Source organism: Thamnophis sirtalis, unplaced genomic scaffold, assembly GCF_051295495.1.
Source record: "Thamnophis sirtalis isolate CommonGarterSnake01/CBP01778 unplaced genomic scaffold, rThaSir2_p1.2 scaffold_1, whole genome shotgun sequence".
Classification (NCBI taxonomy): Eukaryota; Metazoa; Chordata; class Lepidosauria; order Squamata; family Natricidae; genus Thamnophis; species Thamnophis sirtalis.
Window position 1 is genome coordinate 102,037,680 of NW_028261381.1, and position 16,642 is coordinate 102,054,321.

The 16,642-nt window shown below is 37.9% G+C and overlaps 1 protein-coding gene across 3 annotated transcripts in view; it reads left to right on the forward strand.

The window, feature by feature from the left end:
- The window catches only part of TTC17 (tetratricopeptide repeat domain 17), a 73,863-nt gene that overhangs the window by 15,575 nt on the left and 41,646 nt on the right, over positions 1-16,642 (forward strand). For all 3 annotated transcript variants that reach the window (XM_014064941.2, XM_014064943.2, XM_014064942.2), the window contains exons 2-4: positions 14,815-14,904; positions 15,581-15,750; positions 16,041-16,152. In XM_014064941.2, coding sequence (XP_013920416.2) covers positions 14,815-14,904; positions 15,581-15,750; positions 16,041-16,152 — 372 coding nt within the window. The remainder of the gene's footprint in view (positions 1-14,814; positions 14,905-15,580; positions 15,751-16,040; positions 16,153-16,642) is intronic.

Sequence of the window (16,642 nt, forward strand, 5' to 3'; positions counted from 1 at the left end):
CAAGAGAGCTAAGAAACACGATATTACAAGAGTCTTATAACACTAAGCTCCAAATCGGGGGTCAGAATTTGACTGTTTTGAAAGAGATACCACCTCAAATGCTAAGAGCCAGGAGAGACTATGCTTTTTTAGTGGAAGAACTCAGAAACTGTCAGATACAGTACAGATGGGACGCACCATTTGGTATTATATTTACATTTGACAGGCAAAGATATCGTCTCAACTCCGTATGGAAAGCACGAGATTTTTATTACAATATTTTGAAGGCTGGACACCATGCACCATCTGGACCTGGAGAAAGACCACAAGAAGGACAACACAGACAGCAAACCACACAACTACCAGATAAGATGGACCATATCTCCCCCCTAGAAGTGCAAGGTGTCATGGAACAAAGACCTAGCCGTATGACTACTAGACGAATGGAAAAACAAGCTAAAAGGCAACAACCTCAACAATCACCGGCCATCGATCAAGGAGTTATAGTAACAAGTCCAGAAGCCGTGGGAGGAGCTAGGCCAAAGGTTAAACAGGCCATGCAGGAGGCTCTAAAAAAGCTTCAGGTAACCAAAGATGACAACTAAGATTTTAACATGGAATGTCAATGGACTGAATTCTCCACAGAAGAGAAAGAAAATATTTCACTATCTTAAACAGTTTAAGAATGACATAATTTGTTTGCAAGAAACTCATATTAAATCAACTGATCAAAAATATCTGATCAACCCAAAACTTGGTCAACATTTTGTAACTTCTGCTATGGAAAAGAAAAATGGTATAGTTGTATACCTAAGAAAAGATATGAAAGTTGAATTAATTGAAGCAGATCCTGATGGAAGATACATCGTGTTAGATCTAATCCTAGAAGGGAAAAAGACATTGCTTCTGGGAATTTATGCTCCTAATCAACAGCATTGATGGATTTTATAGAAATCTTCATGCTAAATTAGTACAGTGGGGTTATAGGTCTTGTATACTACTGGGTGACTGGAATGGCGTTATAGATACCAAGAGAGACAAGAAGATTTCTCGTCCAAACATCAAGATGCGAGCAAAGCTACCCAAATATGATGGATGACTTTGAACTGAGAGATATCTGGCGAGAAAGAAATGCAGAGGAATATGATTTTACCTTTTTTTCTGATAGACATCAATCCTTCTCTAGGATTGATTTCATATTAACTACTAATGATTTGCTTTCTAGGGTGAAGAAGACAAAGATTGCAGGTAGGATCCTTTCGGATCATAACCCAGTCTGGATGGAATTGGGAGGGGTGGTACAGGCAAGGTCTTTGAGATTGAATGAAAACTTATTTAGACATGAAAAGTATATCAATGATTGTAAAAAATTGCTAACTGAATACTTTGTTTTTAACATGAATAAGGATACATCTATGGAATTTGTATGGGATGCAAGCAAAGCATATATGAGAGGAGTATTGATAAATATAAATAAATCGCATAGACATAAACAAGGGGTAAAACGAACAGAGTTGGAGGAGGAAATTAAGAGGAAAAAGCTGGAGTTAACAATGAATCCAGCCGATACAAAAGTCAAGGAAGCAATTACCATATTAAAATCCCAATTTGATATGTTGATCTCTGGCCAGGTAGCCACCAGTTTGTTATACGCAAAACACAATACTTTCTGTAATGCAAATAAACCCGGCAGGTGGTTAGCTTATCAGATTAGGAAAAAAAGAAAATTCGAAATATATCTAAATTGACCTACAAAGGGAAGGAGGTATTTCAACAGGATGAGATTCAAAAGGCATTTCGGGAATTTTTTACAGAGTTGTACAAGGGGGATAAAATTAATGGTTTAGATATAGACAAATACTTAGATAAAGAAAAAATACCCTTAGTTACAGAAGAACACAGGCAAAAATTGAATCAACCAATAACTTCGGGGGAAATTTTACAGGTAATTAAACAGTTGAAGTCAGGGAAGGCACCAGGCACAGATGGCTTGACAGCGGCTTACTATAAAAACTTACAGTTGGAAATGGTAGAACCTCTCAGAGAATTATTTAATAAGATTCAAGTGGAAGGTAAGGTACCTCCTTCATGGAAGACAGCCTTTATATCTTTGATACCCAAAGAAGATCAAGATACTACTCAACCAAAAAACTACAGACCTATTTCATTACTTAATGTAGACTACAAAATTTTTACTAAAATACTAGCAAATAGGTTAATGCTGGTTATCCAACAATTGATACACGCTGATCAAACAGGTTTTATACAAGGGAGACAGATGAAAAGTAAAGTTAGATTAATTATTAATGCATTAGAATACTTGGGAAAGAACAATCAAATCCCTGCTGCGTTCATATTTCTGGATCCTGAGAAAGCCTTTGATCGAGTTAATTGGCAATTTTTGCTGAAGATATTGCAAAAAATGCAGATAGGAGATAGTTTTTTACAAGCAATCAAAGCAATATATCAACAGCAAACAGCTCAAATTATAGTCCATGGAAGTTTAACAGAATCCTTTCAAATTGGTACAAGACAGGGCTGTCCTTTGTCCCCACTATTGTTTATTATAACTTTGGAAATAGTATTGAATAAAATACGGGGGTTGGAGGGCCTAAAAGGAATTAAGGTTAGGCAGCAAGAATACAGAGTGCCGGCCTTTGCAGATGATTTGGTCATAATATTAGAACAACCGCAGGAATCCAGTATGATTTTAATGAATACGATTAATCAATATGGTCAAGTTTTAACCATGGTTTAATATGGTCTGGTTTTAAAATAAACTTAGGGAAAACGAAAATATTAGCCATAAATATGAATACTAAACAAAAGGACAATTAGGAGGAATGTTAGGATGTGAGGTAGTCAAAAAGGTTAAATACCTTGGAGTTAATATGGAGTTAATGGGAAATTATACAAGTATAATTATGAACCACTCTGGCACAGTATACAGATAGAGATGAAAAAATGGAGAAGTTACACTTAACTTTGCTGGGAAGAATCGCGGCAGTCAAAATGAATATCTTACCAAAATTTTTATTTCTTTTCCAAATGTTACCTATACTTAAAAAAAATGCAAATCTTTTAGAATGACAGAAGGGTATCAATAAATTTGTATGAGCAGGAAAGAAGCCGAGAGTAAAGCTGAAAATAATGCAAGATATACGCGAGAGGGGAGGCTTGAAACTACCCAATTTAAAACTATATTATGATGCAGTGGTATTGTCCGTAATTAGTAATTGGATCAATTTAACTAATGATAGGATACTGAACCTTGAGGGATAACCTTGAGGGATATGGTGTATGATTGGCATGCTTACTTGTTATTTAACAAAAAACTGGACAAAAACTTTAAAAATCATATTTTAAGAAATGCTTTACTGCGGGTTTGGAAAAAATATCAACATAAATTACCGTATTTATCGGCGTATAACACGCATCCCCCATTTTAACACAAAAATTTGAGTAAAAATTTTTTTCATTAAAAATAAATGACTTGGAAGCTCGGAACTTAATGTTGGATTAAAATTTATAACATTAGAACATGAATTATAACATTAACTCCTCTTAAAAGGCAAATATGAAATGAAAAAACACCTCTTTGAGCAAAAAAACTTAATCAGAATCACTGCTTTTTGGAAAACCAAAAAACTCTTCCTCATCTTCACTTGTATCCTCAAAATCAAACTGAGCACTGCTTTCACTGCTTTCACTGTCTTCATAGATCAGTTCGTCTTCTTCCCCATCCAAAGCATTGCTTATGCCACATTTCTTAAAAGAGTTGATAACAATATCTTCTTTGACTGCGTCCCATGATGTTTTCACCCACTGACACACTTTTGAAATGCTAGGTCTTTTCATTCGCCCAGAATTTGTAAATTCATGTTGAGTTTCATCACACATGTATTTATTCCACTCTTCACGCATAAAAGCTTTGAAGGGCTTGTTAATGCAAACATCTAATGGCTGTAATTGTGAGGTCAGTCCGCCTGGAATAACTGCTATATCAGTTTTGAACTTTTGAAACTCCGCCTTTGTTGTTTCTGTAAGATGAGATCTAAATGCGTCCAATACCAATAAGCATGGCTTCTTTAACAAAGCACCTGGGCGCTTCCCCCACACATTTTTAATCCAAAGCTTCATGCCTTCTTCATCTATCCATCTGTTTGGATGAACATGCACTTGTACGCCACTAGGAATTCTCTCCTTTGGTAACGTTTTTCTTTTAAAAATTACCAATGGAGGCAGCTTATTTCCATCTGCAGTGCAGGCAAGAACAAGAGTGTAACGATTTTTTTCATGCCCTGAAGTTTTAATTGTTACTGTTTTAGTACCTTTTGAATCCACAGTTTTATTTGAAGGAACATCGAAAGTGAGGGGAACTTCGTCCATGTTGCCGATTTGACCCATTTCAAAATTTTGTCTTTTTCTTGCATTGATAATAAATCTATGAAAATGTATTATCTTTTCCTCATAATCATCTGGCATACGCTGGGCAATCCTTGTTCTTGTTCGCATCCGAAGGTCATGCCTCTTCATAAATCTTTGGCACCATGACGTTGTCCCTTTAAAATCCTGGATTTGCAGCTCTTTGCTGATTTTCACAGCTTCAAAAGTCAGCATTTTTGTTGATAAAGCAATGCCTGCTTTTCTTTGGTTCAGGACGAATTCCTTCACTTTACTTTCTAGTTGTGGCCATTTCGTTATGCCACTGCGCAAAGCACATTTTGATTTTGGTAACATCTTGATTTTTTCGACATTTTTTCGCCACTCTCGTATTGTGCATTCTGTTGGTGGCTCTCCAAAATGCCTTGCTGCAGCCCTATTCCCATGTTGCTTGGCATATTCTACAACTTTTAACTTGAAAGCAGCTGTATATGCTGAACGCTTCTGTCTTGATTCCATCAGGGATATACAGTATTTTACCTATGGCTGTTTAAACAATAAAAGTTACCGTCAGACATGCGGTTCATTTCCCCCTCTGCCACTTCACTTCCCCACCCTCTTCTGTCACATCATTTTCCCCCCTCTGATCCCCCTGTACCACCTAATCCCCCCCCCCAGATCCACCTGTACAACCTAATCCCCCTGTACCACATAGTCCTGATACCACCTGTACCATATAACCCCACCCCCCATATCACATACTCTTTCCCCCTGCGCCACATAACAAGCCCCCCCCCACATAAACCCCTATTTCTATATGTTTTTGTTTTCACCACAGTACCTGGCCTGTGTCGCTAGCAGACTCAGGTTACTCTTTAATTGCGCTGACGAGTAACGTCCTCAGCGTAACGTCAGGGACGTCACTCGTCAGAAGTACGGCAGAAGTAACAGCAGCGCGGGCGGCTGCGGACTCACAGCTGATTGGGAGAATGCCGGCGCGTACACTTGGGACCAGAGAGCAGGCGGGCGGGAAGGTAAGCACCCGCAATGATGGAGAAAAAATACAGGCAGCGGGCGGCTCTCTGGCCGCTGCGAGCCGCTGCTGCTAGGATGGGGTTAAATCAGGCAGCGGGCGGCTCTCCAGCCGCCGCTTGTTCAATGATGGGGTTAAAGCGAACAGCAGGTGGCTGGAGAGCTGCCGCCACTGCTGCAAGCAATGTTCCCTCTAATTTTTTTTCAGTGTGAGCGGAAAAGTATAGTGTTTGAGCGGCACATTTTCATGCCTGAGCACCTGAATTTTTTTCACAGATGTCACCTAAGACAACAACGAAATCAGTATTATTTGAAACTCAAAGTTATGTTTATTCAAGGTACCCGCTTAATTAAAAGTGTTATATAATATCAGTATCACTTAACAACGGTCCTGCTTAGCAACCAAAATGTTGGCTCAGAAACTCTGGCATTGAAGCGTGCAAGTCTTAAAGCTGTCAAGTTACAAGACCCTCGCACCCCTAACCCTTTAGGAAAAAAACCCCAGGGGTCTTCAAACCTGACAGCTTTAAGCCTTGTGGACTTCAACTCCCAGAATTCCTCCTCCAGTCATGTTGCAGCAACGTCATCTGCGTGGATCTGCTCCATCTTCGGTTTTTTCACAGGAGGCAGGGCTGCTGCTGAAGATGCCAACGAGCCCCCACCGCCACTAGAATATGCATTTGTTTAGCATGACATAGAATAGTCTTTCAACCAGAAGTATGGAATAAAAGAGAGACTGATAAATATTAAAAAAAATAAAACCAAAAAGCAGCTATTTATTTGAGTTCTAGATAAACATTTAGTTCAGAAGAGATTAGAATAGAACAGAGAAAGAATAGAATATAGAGAATACAATAGAAATAGAATTGGAAGGGACCTTGGAGGTCTTCTAGTCCAACTCCCTGCTTAGGCAGGAAACCCTACACCACTTAAGACAAATGGCTATCCCACATCTTCTTAAAGACTTCCAGTGTTGGGGCATTCACAACTTCTGGAGGCAAGCTGTTCCGTTAATTGTTTTAACTGTTAGGAATTTTCTCCTTAGTTCTAAGTTTCTTCTCTCCTTGATTAGTTTCCACCCATTGCTTCTTGTCCTGCCCTCAGGTGCTTTGGAGAATAGCTTGACTCCCTCTTTTTTTGTGGCAACCCCTGAGATATTGGAAGACTGCTATCATGTCTCCCCAATTCCTTCTTTTCATTATACCCAGTTCTTGCAACCATTCTTCATATGTTTTAGCCTCCAGTCCCCTAATCGTAGAATAGAATGACAGAAGGGACCTTGGAGGTCTTCTAGTCCAACCCCCTGCCTAGGCAGGAAACCCTACACTACTTAAGACAAACGGTTATCCAAAATCTTCTTTAAAACTTCCAGTGTTGGAGCATTCCCAACTTCTGGAGGCAAGTTGGTCCATTGGTTAATTGTTCTCACTGTCAGGAAATTTATCCTTAGTTCTAGGTTGCTTCTCTCCTTGATTAGTTTCCATCCATTGCTTCTTGTCCAGCCTTCAGGTGCCTTGGAGAATAGTTTGACTCCCTCTTCTTTGGAGCAACCCTGGGTCCTGAGATATTGGAAGACTGCTATCATGTCTCCCCTAGTCCTTCTTTTCATCAAACTGGACATACCCAGTTCCTACAACCGTTCTTTATATGTCAATATCATTTAGACAAAGTTGATCCCCTTATTCTCCACTCCAGAACCTTGGAGTTTGAAGTTCTTTGGTTCTCTTCTCCCACCCTCTGTGTTCCCACGAGGGGATTAGCATCATAGCTCAACTGCCCCCCTCCCACCCATAAAGACCAGGAGAGCATCGCTGCGCATAGCCAAATGCTACCATAGCAACTATGGCGTTGTCTGATGTCTTTCTTGCACGCTAAGATGGACTGACGGGGTGAAGCATAGCTTGCATTGTCCCTAGTGCGGATTCTTTTCCCAGCCTTGGTCACTTTACGAGGGGTGGACTTCAGTTCCCAGAATTCTTCAGCCCTCCCTTATTCCTGTTTCCTTTTCCTTCATTATATTCAATTGTTTCAATATTAAGTGTAATTCTTCCTTCCTAACATTTTTCCATTTTTTCCCTTATATTCTTTTCCATTTCAACATTGTCTTTGTTCCTTCCATTCTTTCTTCCTTCTTTCAATCCTTCCAATATTTTTTCCTTCATTCCCTTGTCTGTTTCAATATTAAGTACATTTCTTCCTTTCTTCCTATACTTTTTTCCATTTTCTTCCTTATATTCTTTTCCATTTCAACATTGTCTTCCTTTTTTCCTTCCTTCCTTCCTATACGTCTTTCCATTTTCTTCCTTATATTATCTTTTCTGTTTCAACAGTCTTTGTTTCTTTCTTTCTTCCTTCCTTCCCTTCCTATACTTCTTCTTTCATTCATTATATTTTCTTTTCCATTTCAATATTAAGTGTAATTCTTTGTTCCTCCTTCCTTCTTTCAATCCTTCCAATACTTTTTCCTTCATTCTCTTTTCCTTCAATATTAAGTGCAATTCCTTCCTTCCTTCCTTCCTAAGTTATTTCCATTTTCTTCCTTATATAATATTTTCTGTTTCAACATAAAGTGCCTTCCTTCCTTCCCTCCCTCCCATCCCTTTCTTTATGTTTTCTTCATGCTTTCTTTTCTTTTTCCTCTGCTCTTTTTAAATCCCCCCCTTCTTCTCCTCCTCTACATTTAGGTTGGATAAGTTTGTACAACGGTCATCAAACTTCTGAAGTAAAAATAAATAAATAAATCATATTTAAGAAGAAGAAGAAAAAGGAAGACCTTTTTAGTTAAGTCAAACGTTTTAATAAAAGTTTCATCTTTTAAGATTTGTCCAACACATCCAATTGTAACCTTAACAGTAAAGAATATCACCCCAGCTGCTAAAGGTTCAACCAGTCTGAGAACCATTGAAAAGACAACAGTGCAAAATCCAAAAGACACAACTTCCTCACCGCCATTGCTTTGGTACCAAATCTTTGAGGAAGGGGCTCCAGAAAGAAGGAGGAGGAGGAGGAGGAGGAGGAGGAGGGAACCAAAGAGAGGCTTTTACCGAGTCTGCGCCCCACAGCCAGGACCGTCCTTGCGCCTCAAGCCGCGTTTCTTCCCCGCAAAGCCCTTCGGGCAACCCGAGAGTTCCTTTTGGCGCCAGAAGGGCTTTGCAGGAAGAAACGCCGCGTTTCTTCCTGCAAAGCCCTTCTGGCGTCAAGCGGAACTCTCGGGTTGCCCGAAGGGCTTTGCAGGAAGAAACGCGGCTGGAGGCGCCAGGACGGTCCTGGCTGTGGGGCGCAGACTCGGTAAAAGCTCTCTTTGGTTCCCTCCTCCTCCCCCTCCTTCCACAGTCTGTGTGACGCTGCCGCCAGGCTGAGAGCTGCCGCTGAAACAAGTTTGGGGAGGTCCTTTGCAGGCAGCCAGTTCTAGCTGCCTGCAAAGGACTTCCCCACGTTTGCTTTGAAAGAAACCTCTGCGCGGGAGTTAGAAACCTCTGCGCGGGGGTTTCTTGCCATGTGCGCGGCCGCGTGGCCGCGCACCTTAGAGGGAACAGTGGACCCGGCGTATAACACGCAGTATCGGCGTATAACACGCAGGCAGGGTTTAAGCTTGCAATTTTAGTTTTAAAACTGCGTGTTATACGCCGATAAATACGGTAAATGATAAGATACCTATGTGGGCAATTCCTAGACATGCAATTGAAAATATAAATATAGCACAAAAACAGGATAGAATTACTTATAGACAGCTTCTTATTTTGGAAGGAGGGGCACTACAATTAAAATCCTTAGAGATATTAAAAGAGGAGAAGGCAGTTCAAACATGGTTCCAGTATGGGCAATTACAGGCCAGGTGGAAAATAGATCAAAAAATTGGTTTTGTCCAAATTGAAGACAACTTATTTAAACAAATAAGAGATCAAAGTTTAATGCATATAAAGAGGATATATAATGTATTAATACAGATAGATTCAGAAACAGAGTTAGTTAAAGATTGTATGGTAAAGTGGGCTCAAAATATTGAAGAACCAATAATGTTGGATACATGGGGAAAAAATTGGGTAAGAAATGTGAAATTTACACAAGCTCAAAACCTGAGAGAAAATTTTTACAAGATGTTCTATAGATGGCATTTAGATCCTAAAAAGCTGGCTTCTATGTGTCCAAATTTACAACCCAAATGTTGGAGATGTGGTTCTCTCGATGCTACCTATTTCCATATAAGGTGGACTTGCCAAAAGGTTAAGGCATTCTGGATAAAAATATGGTGGATTATGCAAAATATCTTTAAAAGAAGGATAAAGTTTACTCCTCAGTTATTTTTGCTAGGTATAAGTACTGACTTTACAGCGGTAGAGACTAACTTGATCCTGCACTTGGTAAATGGAGAAGAGGCGGGCGATATTGAGATTGGTAAAGGCACAAGACAAGGATGCCCCTTATCCCCCCTACTGTTTATCCTCACATTAGCACCCCTTCTTAGAATAGTGAGGAGTGATACACAAATTAAAGGGTTACGAGCTAAAGCTCGGGAATTTAAGGTCCAGGCTTTTGCCGACAACCTTGTTTTTATTCTGGAGGATCCTATGGCTTCTGGGATACAACTTTTACATAAAATAGAGGAGTACGGTATGATAGCGGGACTACGTATAAATAAAGAGAAGACAAAACTGTTAATTAAGAATATGACTTTGAACCAGAAAAGGGAAGTACAAAGCCTGCTAGGGATTAACATGGCCCATAAAATACAATACTTGGGAATTTGGCTCACAGAGAGATGTTCCTCTATCAAAGTAGATAACTATATGAAATTACTACAACAGGTATCTAAGGACATGACTAGTTGGAGTGGTAAACAGCTATCTTTGATGGGCAGGATTGCGACAGTTAAGACACATGTATTACCGAAATTATTGTTTTTGTTTCAAACGGCACCAACTAAATTGGACAAAAAAAAAATTAAATCCTTGGAAACAATAGTGGCTCGATTTATATAGCAAGGCAAGAAAGCACGAATGAAAGCCGAAATGTTGCAAAAACGTAAAGAATTGGGAGGCTTTGGAGTACCCAACTGGGAAGCATATTATAATGCAGCAATTATGACATGGGTGAAGGATTGGATGACGTTGAGTAGAAGGCGCCTATTGGCTGTAGAGGGACACGACCTCCCCCAGGGATGGCACGCCTCCCTCTGGCAAGAAAGAGATACCCCCCATAGGTACTTCATGGGACATTATATTCGGACGATTTTGATGGGTGCCTGGGAAAAGATGAGGAAAAAATACTATCTTAGGGTTCCGTGCTGGTTGGCACCATTAGAGGCCTTAATGCATCCCAGTGTATTTAATTGGACAAGAAACATAACATATAAAGACATTATGACAGAAGATGGCGACATGAAAACTAAGATGGAATTAGAGCAGCAGGGCAGGAATCTGGAATGGTGGGAATATTTACAGGTTAGAAACAGGTTTAAAAGCGATAGGGTACGGTTTGGGATCTACCCAAACCCTCAGGGGCTAGATAAGATTTTGTTTGGTGGAGATAAGAAAATGTTATCGAAGATTTATCAGTTTTTGACCTGTCAAGATGCTAAAGAGATGGATAAAAGCCTTCTAATAACATAGGAGAGAAACTTTGGTTATGAGATTGAAATGGGCAAATGGTGGGATCTATGGAGTAAGACTATTAAACTTACAATATCTACAGCATTTAAAGAAAACATATACAAGATGGCTTATAGACGGAACCTCCCCCCCAACGAGGTTAGCCAAAATGTTTCCTGGGTTATCTCCACTGTGTTGGAAATGTGGAAGAAGGGATGGCACATTCTACCATATTTGGTGGTCTTGTACTGAGGCCACAAAATACTGGAGAAGGATTCAAAAATGGCTAAAAGAGGTTACTGGGGCAAGCATGGAATGGAAACCCGAGAATTTTTTACTAAGCATAAAACCAGAAAACATGAGTAAATCTATATGGTATTTGAGCCTACATATAATTTTGGCTGCAAGAATAACCTATGCACAATTTTGGAAATCTATTACCATACCGTCGGAAGATGCCATAATTAAAAAGATCTATGAATGTGCAGAAATGGACAGAATGACAGGTTGGCTGAGGGACAAAGGAGAAACAGAACATTGTCTTAGATGGAACCTATGGTATATGTGGACGACAAGGAGAACAGCAGGGACTTAAAACGGGGAAAGTTAAATAGCACATCCGCTAAAATAAGCCCTCCCTGAAAATATTGCAACACAGCAGCAGCCATGAGGTGACCACACTCGCTGCCTCCTGCACCTCAAAAATAATAAGACCTCCCCAAAAATAAGGCCAAGTGCTCATTTGGGAGGTCAAAATAAAATAAGACCCTGTCTTTTTTTGGGGAAAATACGGTATATATAAATTAGTGTGTCTGTCTGTGTGTTCGTGTTCATTCCAGCATAACTCTGGAACGCCTCAAGCAATTTCAACCAAAGTTGGTACATGATGACTTACTCTCTGGAAACAAATACTGTGGGAGTAAGACACCCCTAACACTCCTCAGACTCTGTTCACACACACAGCCTGTTGTTCCTTCAAATGGCTTCTACAGTACTGCCGTAAAATGGCTTCTACAGTGTAGTGGACTTGCCATGGTAACGGCTTCACATTACTCCACAAGGGAGCTCCCTCTGGTGAGGGGAAAAATCCAACATTACAAATTACATTTGGTCCTGACATTTCCCCCCTATAAATAAATACCCGAAGAACGCCAGGTTATTAGCTAGTATTTATAATATGTAATTTGGGTTGAAAGTAAGGAAGATACAGATAAAATTCTGAAAGCTCAGTAAAATGTTTAATACAAAAGAAAATCTAGAAAAAAAGTTATATTAAATTAAATTTATGCCTCTTTAATGCTACAAATATATAGATTTGAGAGTGACTGTTGGGTTAGCTGAAAATGTGCTGATAACTACTTGAAGCACAGTCTAATTTCCCTCCCTAATTCTTTGTGGAAATCTTCAGTTCCTTGTTCTATAGCTGAACTATTATTTTCTCATACTTTTCTCTCTCAGCTATACTATCTATAATGTTAAAATAGTGGATTGTGTTTCTTCATATGAACTTCACAGTTTATATTCATGAAATGCTTTCCCTTCTAAATATGCATCACCAAAAGATCTTTACAATGTTTCTTCAGGACCTTGGTCAGCTCACTTGTTTAAAAAGCAATAGGAAGGCACTGCAGCTGAAGTTGTATCCCCTTGACTTAAGTTTAACCCATGTGGGTTGTTTGTTTGTTCCCAAACCATGTTCTCATCAGTCTTTTGATTTCAAATTAATTCTGGTTTTTTTTTTCTTTCTTTTTTTCTTGCTTCCTTTTAGGTTACTTTTAGGTTTCATTCCACTTCTACACTCACCTGTTTATTGGCTTTTAATCTATTCATGTAATTTTTCCTTCATGTATATAGTCACTTTAGGACTAACTTAATTGCTGCTTTTTAGAAAAACCTCTTCAGTTTTCCATCCTGTTGTGTAAAAACATTGTTCTGTCTCTGAAGTGTTAATAGATTGGCCAAAATGCTGTATCATAATTGTAAATGCAGAACTTGCAGAATTTCTAGTGGTATTAAAAAATCAGAAATTAGATGCCTCTGAAACTAGACTTTTTTTCTGTCAAGTGTACCCATTAATTATTTTTTTCTGAACATTTAATTTCTCGCACAATTAAAGCTTTTGAATCCATTGTAGTATTTCTTTTTTATTTTTAATGGAACTTACAATACAATACAAAACAATAGTAGAGTTGGAAGGGACCTTAGAGATCTTCTAGTCCAATGCCCTGCCTAGGCAGGAAACCCTATACTGTTTCAGACAAATGGCTATCCAACATCATCTTAAAGGCTTCCAGTGTTGGGGCATTCACAACTTCTGGAGGCAACTTCTGTTCCACTGATTAATTGTTCTCACTGTCAGGAAATTTCTCCTCAGTTCTAAGTTGCTTCTCTCCTTGATTAGTTTCCACCCATTGCTTCTTATTCTACCCTCAGGTGCCTTGGAGAATAGTTTGACTCCCTCTTCTTTGTGGCAACCCCTGAGATATTGGAACACTGCTATCATATCTCCCCTAGTCCTTCTTTTCATTAAACTAGACATACCCAGTTCCTGCAACCGTTCTTCATATGTTTTAGTCTCCAGTCACCTAATCATCTTTGTTGCTCTTCTTTGCACTCTTTCTAGAGTCTCCACATCTTTTCTACATCGTGGTGACCAAAACTGAACTTACTTCTGAGTATTTATAATAAAAGTTCACAATCTGCAGCCAAGGAGCTCCATTTTTTGCAGCTTCCCGGACACCTCTGGACTGGGTAGACCCAAAGTTTGGGCTTTGGAAATGATATTAGCCAATAAATGGGAGCCAGAAACTCTGGAGAATTTTAAGTCACCTGTTTCATCTCTTAAAATAAAAAAAAATGACTTTTTTTCCTATCTAGTGCATTCAAATGAGAATTCAGCCTTTCTGCGGACATTTGAAACTGTCTCTTCAGAGCCAACTGGGCTAGTTCAGTTTCATTTCTTAACAAATATTTTTGGTCTAGTCATTGACCAGAAACATACACATTTTTGTGACAGATAGATTCCATTTGATTATTGAAGTATAAATAAGTATTGAATGTGGTACCTGAAGTATCACTGCAAAGAGAGGGAGGAGGGGGGATGAAAAACTAGTGTTATCTAGCTTTAAAAGTATTTTAAATCTTTTAGATGAGCTTCTCACTTGTTTGTATTTTTCTTTTGTTATTAATGGCCATTTAATAGTTTTCTCTATTATGCAGTATAATTTTTTTCTCTGCTTTTGAATAACAGGGCAATTAGGAAAAAATTGATCATAACATAGTTTACATTATTTGAAATTGTTTTCTCTCTTTCCATAATATTCTCTAAAGATCTGTTAATATGAATTTTAGTTTTTCTTTTCTATTGTATAGACAACAGCATGATATAGTTACCATTTTGCATTTTATTTCTTCATAAATTTGTTCATTTGTTATTTTTTTCTAGTTTGTAACAATGGCAAAATGATAGAAGTAATAGCAATATGTGTTTCCTAGTTTCAGAACCTTAACCCTATGTATCTTAAATTACAATTCTTTGTTAGATCCGGAACTGTGGTTAATACCAATTTTCTAACTAGGAATGTAAACTGTGTCAAAACTGAACATACCATATCTTTTTCAGCCAAATAGGAACCATCCTTAAATTTAAACTTAAGCTTAAATAACAAAGATGTAGTCCAAATCCAAAAAATAAGTAGTATTTGATACAGGTCCATGTAGTTCTGAAGATACTACAGTGTGATTTAGTAGGCTAGAGTAGTTTATTCAGAAGGATGCAAGAAAGTCAGCTTGAAGGAAGAAATAACAATGGTTATTTTTGATTGTTTTGCAGGTTGACTCACCAATGAATCTGAAACATCCTCATGATTTAGTAATATTGATGAGACAAGAAACAACTGTTAACTACCTCAAAGAGCTGGAGGTGAGATTGGTGTAATGATTTTATTACCAAAATCGACTTTTTGACAAACAAAAGTAGGAAACAGTAATTTTCTTTGCCAATATGAATTTGTAGTCTTAAAAATATTGAGTCTGGAAGTTTTAGCCTCAGTTCTACATTTTTAGTAGTGTACATTTACTACTACTATGTTACTACTATGTTACTATGCATGTCCTTTTTGAGAGTTTAACTGAACGCTTTGGACTATAGTTGTATAATAAGTTAGGGGTGGGTGGTTGTTGACCTTTACAGTTAAGATTCTTCCTTGTGCCCATGTATCAAATAAGCAGAAAGTTACATTTGAAAAACAATAAGCCAATTCAATTGCTGGCTTTTGATGTATGGTTTAGGTGAAAAATATTTTAATTTAGCAGAATTATCTTTGGCAACTTTTTCTTTAAAAAAATAATAAAGTGAGCCTAAGACTTTATACTTCCATTTTAACTCTTGTAATCCTAACTGTTCCCAATCTCAAAAAACAGGCAGATAAGTTTCAGATCATTAGCTACTAGTAATATCTCTGTGCATGAGGTTAAGGAACAAGAGATAATTGCCATGTCACTTTCATAGAAACATAAATGAGTATGTATTTTGGTGATATTTGTATTTTAAACAATGCATTTTATTTTATTTTGGATTTTGTTTTGTTTTTTTATAGAAACAATTAGTAGCTCAGAAGATCCATATTGAGGAGAATGAAGACAGAGATACAGGATTGGAACAAAGGCATAATAAAGAAGATCCTGATTGTATTAAAGCAAAGGTGCCTTTGGGGGATTTGGATCTTTATGATGGCACATATATCACCTTAGAGAGCAAAGACATCAGGTACTAAGAGAGCTAATTGTATCCAAAAAAAATAAATAGAAAAACTGTAATTTTAGAAGGGAAGGGGATATAACAATTCCTAGATGGTAACAAGCTGCTTGGATAATTAGTTATGTTAATTACAGCTGTCTTGGAAGAATGAACAATGAAGTGATATACAAAAAATATGTTTTAGTAATTATCTTTGGCAGTATTCCTACATTGCTTTTCCTAATTAGTATTTTGTAATTTATTTCATTGCACCAAAACTCTGTTATTTATTTATTTATTTATTTATTCTCATGCTTTAGTCCTGAAGATTATGTAGACACAAAGTCTCCTTTACCTCTAGACCTAGAAGAACCGGAATGTACTAAAATTTTAGACCTACCATACAGCATTCATGCATTTCAGCATTTACGAGTAAGTAATTGGTTTTATTAGTATTTGAAATACTGCAGACTAAAAACTTTACAGTAGTGTTATTAGCACAGTAAAAGGGAATTCGGAAATCACAGCTGTTTTGATGCCGCAGATCTTTAATTCTCTTTAGTTTTTTAAACAACTATACCTATTTTTTCTATTGTGTTTTATTTTCAATCTCATCTTGGTTTTTGTATGCTTATAAACACTCCTGTGTATAAACAGTTAACTTTATAGCCTTCTGAATTATTGAAGGAGCAATGCATTCATGTAGAATAATAAGCCTAAATTCTAAGGATTTTCTAGTTTGAAACATGATTTCCTTGGAACCATGATTCTATGTAAATGAACTCAGTTGCCTAATATCATTAGGTATTTAGCACATCAAGCCAGGGCTATTCTTTTCCATGCCTTTTGTATGCCTTGTACTTCATTTCTGCTATTATTTCAGTTTAATAACAAAATTCTGGCAAAGTGCATGCAAAAGTGC